The 9312-nt window shown below is 47.4% G+C and overlaps 1 protein-coding gene across 1 annotated transcript; it reads right to left on the bottom strand.

Annotated features, from left to right (window-relative positions):
* Positions 1–1091: 1091 nt before the first annotated feature.
* Positions 1092–8691, bottom strand: LOC119142921 (rano class II histocompatibility antigen, A beta chain-like). Its single transcript, XM_037376491.1, is given in 6 exon segments — positions 1092–1108; positions 1207–1359; positions 7283–7393; positions 7539–7703; positions 7706–7740; positions 8414–8691. Coding segments are annotated over 6 exon segments (759 nt in total).
* Between the last annotated feature and the right edge of the window lie 621 nt (positions 8692–9312).

The raw sequence follows: 9312 nt of genomic DNA, 5'->3' as shown, positions 1-9312 counted from the left end.
ATGTGTCAAAAAACCTAGCCTTTTCTTCCTTGTTATCTGCACATGGTAAAGGTATTCCTGATAACAGAATCACTTATAATTAAATAATTCTTTTTTTAAAATCCCCCGTTCCACCCCTTATCTAATTCTCTTAATTATCTGGCCTATATTCCACTGAGAAGAAGTAATTACCACACGTGCTAAAATCCATCCCTCCATCCATCCCTCCCTCCCTCCATCCATCCTGCCTAAAGTATTTATGTCCATATCATGTGCCAATTCTCACCTATCACAGAAATCCTCCTCCCAGCAGCCACCCATTCCTCGGGAGCTCAGCTCTGTGCTTGAGGTGTTGTATAGAAGCAGGTTGTTCCAGCTGCCTGTATCTGTGAGCGCTCCTGTTGGATTAAAGGAGGTGGACAGTGTCCACCTTTGGAAGGCACAAACCTAGTTTAAAACAAAAGGCATCAAGCAAGTGTGAAAGAAATTCTTAAAAATAGGATGGGGACAACGGAGGTGCTGAAGCAGGAAAATGCACACAAGTAGCTCCACACAAAAGGTGGAAGTTTTGACTTAAATATTGTATTCGTACATAATCTGCCAGATAAATAAGTAGATAAAGAGTTGTTAAAAGTCGTCAGGACGATTTGGGGCACCCAGCCATGAACTGCCCGGTGCAGAAACGCTACCTGCCCTGGGTTCAGAGCAGTCCTTGGTGTGATGTTATGAGACCTCTGCTGTCATCTAGTGACAAAAGAGAAGAAGTAGCCGGGAAAAAAAAAAGGAAAATCTTGGGATGAAAGAAATGTCAGCGCAGCTTGTGATGGGGGAAGCAGAAAAGCGTGTATTTTCACACCTGGAGCTCACCAGCAGCAGCGAGGTCTCACCTGTACATGCAGAGCCAGCTGAGATGTTTTCTAAAATGTTCCCCCCAGCACTTCAGGATTTTTCTAACTCCTCAAGCATCGCCTACAGCTAACATATCTCAAATTGGGTACATCTCTCCTAACTTCATCAGCCTGAGATTACCACCACAGGCACTCCTGTGAGCATGCACCTAGGCTATTTCAGCTGTCTACTTCAGGATGGGACATCTTGCTCCCTATAGTAGCTTAGTTGTCTCCATTAGCTACAAAGGGAGTGTGAACAACAGATCAGATGTAGACACCTGTATGGCAGCGTTATAGATAGTTGGGTCAGATGGCTGCTGTCCCTTCAGGCACTCACCTGAGGAACAGGTCAGAATTTCTCCTGAAGCGTTGTTATCCCTATCCTCACATTGGCTGATTTTGCAGGGGGAAAACTCATACTGAGCATCCCACAGAGCAGCTGACCACGAGGCGGCTTCTTCCTTCATATAGAGCAAGGAACACCTCCAGCCTTTAGGGGACATGTCCCTTATGGGGGCAAGCCAGAGGCAGCAAAGAGCATCATTGGCAGCTGAGAGAGGCTGAAGGCAGCAGAGACTATCCAGAGTGAAATGAGGCATGAGGAAAACAAAAGCTGATGGGGGCTGCACAGAATGGGACATCAGAAGATCGGAGTTCAAATCCCATGCATGACCTTGACCTTCTGTGTGATTTAGGACAACTCGTTTCACCAGTGTAGCCCAGTAGCACAACAGGATATTGGTTTCCCATGGGAACTCTCCAAAAGCATTAAAGTTTGGTGGCATGAAACACCACAGCGATGCTGGGCACACTAGCCTGCAGATACTCCCAATTTCAAAGAAAATTTGGGTTTCACCGACACAGAGTTGGTTTCCTGTCCCTACTTTTTAAATCCTATAGTCACACAGTGGTTAGAAAGGCTTAGCTCTTCTCTTGTCAGCAGGGCTGAAGCAACTGAATCGGAATTTTGCCTTTATTTGCCTTTCCCCCCCAGTATTCTTCAGCCATGTTACAGAAGTGGGCACAAAACACGACCAACGCTGCCCTGCTCTGCTGGTAACAGGCCCTCAGTTCCTTCTGCGTCTCTATGAATCACTTCATTAGGTTCACAGACCTGCCAAAGGATATTTCAGAGATTTCCTTTTAAGCCTGGAAAATAAAATATTAAGCACAATCAATCATTTCTCTTGACAGCTTCTTTGTCCATGAACTGCTTCTATTCATTAGAAACCATTTATTTAAAGGCCAGAGTGCGTGGGAGAGGGGTAGGTACTATAAAAAAAAAAAGAAAAAAGCGCAAGTCACTTCTTGATCCTAACACTGAAGCAATGGTCTAATTTTCTTTGTTTTCCTGCTAGTCACATACTTGAGGCACAGCCATGCCTTGAATAAGGCAGGAGCATTACAGATGCTCAACAGGGTCCCAGCATCTAGTGCACCATGCTAAGGGCAAAGACTAGGTTTTCACAGCGGATAATTTTTCACTCACACGATCAGCAAGAGAAGCTTGACAACAAGCCCTGAAATGACTGAGAAATGCCTTTCTGCACCTGCTGAGGTCCTGATGCAAGCTCTGAAAGGATGACTTCATGCCAGGAGCTTAAACCTCAGGGGGTCTGAAGAGCACGAAGCTTCTCAAGACTAGCCAGTTCTGGAGACCACATTGGGCATCAGCAGTGACACAGGTTCATGCACCCAAACAAAATCCTCCTGCTACCCCAGAAAGTAGCAGAAAATCTGCTGCCATGTCTGTATTTTCAGGCCAAGTGGGATATTTCCAAGCAGGATTGAGGGTTCTTAGGCTGTCCCGCCAGTAAAGGCAAGTTGAGGGTGAGGGCAGGGCCATCTCAGCTTGCCCCGTTCTTTACACTCCTCCACAGCATGGAGCCACAACATCTCTTCCCTGAGAATGGGTTTCCATACAGCTGAAGGGATGCTGGAAGAGTTGGCAATGCAACTCACATCACCTTGGAAGGGGCTGCAGGGCCCCCCAGCCCAAAATAGTTGGTGTCCGCATGGAGAAGTGGAAAGACGTAGAATGCAGTAAACAAAGGCAACATTTCACAGCAGCACATGGTGCAGGCAGCTTGCTTCAGGTAAATATGCCACAGATGAATAATAAAAAGCATCCCGGTTGCTTGAAGCAGAGGCTGTCATGGAAACCCTGGCAGTGAGCGGCATCGTTTAGGGGAATTGTTTAGGAGTGACAGAGAAAAGGGCATCATTTCTTGGGAGGCAGGAGGATTCAGAGGTGAAATCCACCAAGAAAGGCTGAAGTCTGGGCTCGGGAACTCTTCAGCAGGTTTCCCACCCAGACTGGGATGAACCACAGTCTTTCAGTACCTGTCCTGCAAACTGGGGTGGATTCTCCCCTGTTAGATCTGTTGAAAGGGTATAAGCCCTTCAGGGCAATAAACATCCCTTGTGTTAGTACTTAGGCTACCGTGGGGGAGACTTTGTAATCATGAAAAGGTGGTTGTTGTGGATACCCACCATGAGGTTTGGCAGCAGAGCCTGAAGGAAAAGTGGTAGAAGGACCCTGCGCACACCACCTTCCTTCTGAAACGTGGTCCAGAAGGTCATGGCTGGTGCTGCGCTCTCTCCAGACCAGCATCCCTCAGCGCTGAAGGCTCAGGGCAGCTCCCTGCTCTCTGTTTGATCTGAATTAACACTAACCCCCTTTTCCAAACCTGATTTTATCGCCTCTTTATTGAAAGATAGCAAACCAGGATGCTCATTTTGCTCTGCCAGCTCACTGACATGCAAGCACCCTCCTCCTGGCATTTGGTGCTGGGGTTTATGTCTTACTTGGCATCCCGCAAACCATTCCAGCACGAGGGCAGACAACCCACTAAATGCAAGAAACTGCCCTCCCTTCAGTGCCTTTTCCACCACGCTTTGCTTCCAGGCAGCCTGAGCTGTTTTGTCACTTTCTCAAAAGGAAAGCGCTGCGGAGTCCCCAAACCTCACAGCAGCAGGGCGCTGGAGATAAGGCAGGGAAAATATTTCACTCGCAAGGAAACTGCTCATCTCGCGCTAACGTCCCCATCCTCTGGAATCCAAGGCAATAATTACAGCAATTTGTAGATAATTATTTGTTAATTAAAAACAGGCTTGCTGGGTACAGTTACCAATTTCCTCCACTGGCTGCATAGGGCTCTGCAAGGAGACACTGGGGGATTGCCAGTTTTGTAAAATCACTTGCTTGTTCAGTTCGGAATAAAAGCCCCTGGTGGGTCATCTCCCCCCTCTCCCCACATCCTGGCAGGTCTGATTCATTTTCCTAAGACATCCCAGAGAGATCTGTGTCTGGCTTTCCCTTGGTGACTTCCAATGAAGGTGACTGCTGCATCCCTGCGCTGCAGCCCATTTCCCCAGCTCATTTTATGACCCTGTGCTCACACAGATTCATTTTCAACCACATTTAAATTAGTAACTCCTAAAGAAGGAGCTGTGACCCCAAGCTGAGGTCATGAGCCTGAGAGAAGCTCACCTCCATCCCATTTTTATATCAGCAGTAATAAATGAACAGTGTGTGGACGGAGTTACAGCTGGGAACAAACCGAAGCTGCTTGCTTAAATAGTGCTGTTGGGGACAATTATTCTCCCCTAGGCTGGGCAGCCTGTGCTTCATGGTGGCTTCCCAGGCATAGTTCCATGCCAGCTGTGAGAAGAAGCAATGACAGGATTGCAGATGTTCCCCCTAAATACTGCATCCACAAGGACCGTGTCTCAGGATGATGGCCTTCATGATGTGCCAGAATTTTCAGTCTTGTGAGGCCTCTGTCCCTGTTTCTCTTGCGGAGCACACCTTCTCCTGGGCCCACTATGATCCACCAGCCCACCAGCCTGCTCCAGGGTCTCCCACAGCTCCAGAGCCAGGAGGAATTATTTAGCCCTGGAAGCAGGAAAGTCACATTGCTCCTGATCTACTGCTGGTGAGATGGCTCTGGGCGGTCACTTCAAAAGTCCCTTCTGTGGCACTGAGGAAACAGCTCACAGAGATCTGAGAGCTGGCTGTGTGGGTTGTACACCAAAATAGTACCAGTAGCACCAGTATAAATGCTCACAGAAAAGCAAGTCCACGGGGGAAGTACGGTGAGAAGAGAAAGTAAGCAGCCTTCTCCTCCTGGTTGTAGCAGAGCAGCTCGGAACCATAGGGACAAGGATGGGACCAAGGAATAGCATGGCAATTTTGGCATCACGTGCCCAGAAGCAGATTGTTCCCATCCCCCTCAGCAAAACAGTGGCGTCAAGGAGAACAAACCAGTGATAATGGGGAGGGGAAACAAATTAGACTGTCAATATCCTCTTCATGGAAATAATCTCACAGGTTGTTAGTCACACAGGCCCGGCTTTGCCCCTCTAATTTTCCCCTGTACGTGGGCTTTCGTGTTCCTCTCATCACCTTAGGAGCTGAGTGCCTGCACCATGTGCAGAGGAAACACAATTAAGCAAAGTGGCTGGATGTCATGATATATGGGACAATGTCTCTGCTTCAGCAGCACAGAAAGCTAGCAAAGAGCTGAGATTAAACACCGGGTTAATTAGTACATTTAATTAGCTCTCAGTTATTAAATCCTTTTGGACCCTTAGATAAATTCCTCAAAGTACAAAACATACCTTAAAAATGCTATTATTTATTCCCTTCTTTCCAGGTGGGGCCAGGGCTGGGAAGCTCCAGCTTTCCTCCTGCAGCTTCATGCAGGAGTAGAGTCTGTCCCAACCTCAATGGCCCAGCACCAGTCCCTGAGATTACCATCGAATTTATAAACCTGCCAATTTGCAAATTCACAGTTCTTCTGAGAGGGGAGGAGGCAGTACCCTGCTAACGTGGCAACAGTAGGAGGAAAGGGAATAGTGTTGGCAAAATGCAGGGAGCAACAGCTCCTCTTAAGTCTCAGAGACAGAAAGAGATTCCCAAAGGCTTGCTGTAGACTTAGTCACCCAGCAGTGTGTCCCTTTCCATGCCGCCTTCCTCTGTGGCTGCAGCAGACAGGCATGGCAGCCTCAAAGGAAAAAAAAAAAAAAAAAGCAGAAATGGCTGGAGGAACTTCTCACAGAGGCTTTGCAGCATTGCCAGTCACTGTGCCAGCTAGACTGAGGAATAAGAAAAACTCCTCCAGGCTCCTGTTAGCAGTCTCCCACATTCGCCCCCCTGAATTATTTTTCTGTGGTTTCCATTTTCATCCTAACAGTCCGTGGATGCATCTTCACTTCGAAGTCCTGGAGCAGCTGCCAGCCTGCCCCTTCTCACCATCATCTCCAAGCGCACAGTGCTCCCACCCTAACCCACCACACAAAGCTGCTAAGATAAGTTGAGCTTCAGAGAGCCCATGGCGGCCCTGCCAGAGGCGGTTCTGGTAGAGGATTTATTTATGGGAGGGGAATCCAATTTCTGAGCTGACCTTAGAGACCTACCCAAAGCATTTATCACTCGGATAATGTGGAGCCCTGAACAACACAGATGCAAGTTGCTCAGGCTCTAGGCAGGCTGGAACACTGATTCCTACAGAGTCAAACCTGTACGCTGTTGTCATCATAGTTCACTAGGAACTGCTGTTTGGATCTACGGAAGGGGGTTTCAGCCTTTTCAGCACCAAGCCCTTTCTTCCCTAGCTATTAACAGCTGTGATGGAGGGAAGGGAATTCAGGTCCTCCTGATGCTGCTGACCTAAACCCATAGGCTGGGAATTAATGGGAGCAAAGGGCTACCACTGGCTGTGGCTTTCTTAAGGGAGTTTGCTTAGGAAAAAATAACAATACAGGATTAAGCTGAGGGTTATTCTCATTGCACCATGAAAAATTTCACACAACAGTGACTTACCCAGTACTTGTTTGTGATTCTAATAATCTTAAATTATTAGAAAGGAGAAAGCAAAGGCTGGGGTAAGATACTGTTACTCAGAAAACCAGCATTTTGAGAACAGGAACGCAGCTTTCTGTAAGATAATGTTCTCCCTTTTTTCCCCCTGTGCCATTTCAAAGAAAGGTATTCAAGCCTTCTATAAATAAGTATGAATGTATTTGCTTCTCAACTCTACAAAATATGTCTGCAACAAAGCAATGTGGAGACATCTGGGGATGAAGTAGCTAATTTGATACTCATAAGAAACCATAACCGTAGCCTAGGACTGTATCTCAGAGGACTGGGCTGACCTTTCAGCAGCTGATGATAGTTCTAAAATGGCTTCTCATCACTGAAAGCCCAATCTAACATCAGTTAAAATAAATTAAAAGCTATCACTGGCTTCTGCGGATATTGGATTAGGCCATATAAAACCCACTTGAATGCTGGGAACCCAAGGAAATTATCATGGTAAATCTAAATTCTAGCGAAGCCTTACATGCTTTAAAACATCTCTCTGAAGCCCCATTAAGAACAGGTTTCTACTTAGCTATGAATAACTCACCTTTCTTTTTCTTCTGAAAAATGATGAGTACCACCACAATGAAACTTAAGGCCAGGTCAAAGCTCAGCGTTGCAGTCACCTTCTTGCTCACAGCAGATCCAGAGCATGTTTCTGCTGGAAGAGCAGCCCAGAGAGTAAAGGCCCAGGCTAGACATTGATTTCCCCAAAAATATCTTTCCTAGTTTCCTTCTCTCCCCATAGAGCTAGAAGCAACCTTCCTCAAGATTTTGTGACCTCCCCATTTCCAGTTGCTTACCCCAGGCCATGAGGATGGGTGCTGGTAGGCTGACATGATCCGCCTGGCAGGCACAGATATCCCCTTGCTTAGGTGTGACTTCCAAAGTGACCAGGGTCCGGAAAGACTGATCTCTATTTAGAAGGAGGTCCTTGTACACAACTTTATCTATCTCCTACTGCCCATTTTGAACCACTTGATCTTTATTTCAGAAGGATAAAACCTTGTTGCAGAACAAACCGTCTAGTTGGGATAGCCCCATGGCTCCATTTGCATGGGAAAATTCTTCACTCTGCATTTAACTGAAAAAGAGAAAGAAAGGGATGGAGACCACTGGCCAATCCTTCTCAGGAGTCATTCCTAGCAACAGGACCTATGGACATCATATGGATTTCTCTTCCAAAGCCATTTGTCAACACCTCCTTTGGTCCAGACCCACTGGATTCAACATGACCTTGCATTACATGTCTCCCAGCCACATTCACCTTTAGTCCTCTTTCTTTCTTCCCCCAGTGAAGGACCATCACAGAAGATGAGCTCTGTTTCTACCAAAAACATCTCCCATCTCTCAGATGGGTCCATTGCTCCAGGAATTTGCAGGAGGGGAGGTGCATTTGCTGGGCTTGGGAGTCCTGTCCCATGCTTTTCTACAGGGCTTCTGCAAGTCATTTCCTTCAGTCTTAGACTCATAACAAAGAAGTTAACTGCTCTGCTCCATGGCACTCATTCTCCTCCTGCCCCACGGAACTCACACCTATCTCGCACCATTCACTAAGCTCCCCTGACATCACGTATCTGCCAAATAGGAAGGTGACAGAGGGAGGTCAATGTGGTCTCAGGCCAGGGAAGTCAAGTTTCCCCATGCCACTCTCTTTTCCTCTCCTCCAAAGATTCACTTCTGTCCATCACGCTGAGTCCTCCTCCAGTTATAGCTGCAGCATTTCTCCGTTGAAGCCCACAAGCAGCCAAGCTGCCGCAGCCTGTTCCAATACTCAGCAATCACCCATCCCACCCCTATATGGGCCACGTAGAAACCTACCTCACTGTTATAGGAACAGATCTTCTGTCAGTCCCAGATGAACCTGTCCAGGTACCTTACCTGCTGCTGAGTGCCATTCGCGTAGTGACACTCCTGGTTTTGCTGCAACATGAAATGCTCTGGGTGAAGACGCATGGGACAAGGCCAGGATGGACATCTTGCTGCTGCTTTCCTTTGTCCCTGAATGTCCAGGATCTCTGCTCACCTGGAAAGTCCGTATGAAAAGCCATGTTGCCCCTCATCCCTATCATCACAGGTTGTGACAGGAGTCACAAATCAGGTTTTGAACCCAGGAATCCCCAGAGAAGCCATTGTTCCTCAAGTAGGAGAAAAAAAAGTCTGAAGAGAGAGCTAGACTGCTAACAACCACATCTCAGGTCAAAGTAGGAACTTCTCAGCAAAGCTCTGAGAGGAGGAACTTGAGGAGGGGATTGAACAGCCCCTTACTATGGATCCATTATCAGAATTGAGCAACATCAGTGGTAATCAGGCAGGAAAGAGTTCAATTCCTGCCTTTCACTAGAATTTTTTCTGGAGGGAGGCAGAATAAGGGTTTCATCAAGCGACACCACAATGAGTGCTGTCAGAGCAGAACAGTCAACAAAGCAGCTCAGATACTGCTGTGCAACTCCCAGGGCTCCAGCCCCGGGGTGTTAGCTCTAGGCTGGCTCCTTCCTGGGGCCCAGGGGTGCTCTCAGAGGACTGTGAATACAGCCTAGCCCCAACAGACCAAGCCTAGAGCATCTCTGAGCATTG

This window comes from Falco rusticolus, chromosome 2 (genome assembly GCF_015220075.1).
Source record: "Falco rusticolus isolate bFalRus1 chromosome 2, bFalRus1.pri, whole genome shotgun sequence".
NCBI lineage: Eukaryota > Metazoa > Chordata > Aves > Falconiformes > Falconidae > Falco > Falco rusticolus.
This window is presented reverse-complemented; position numbering and strand designations above follow the sequence as displayed.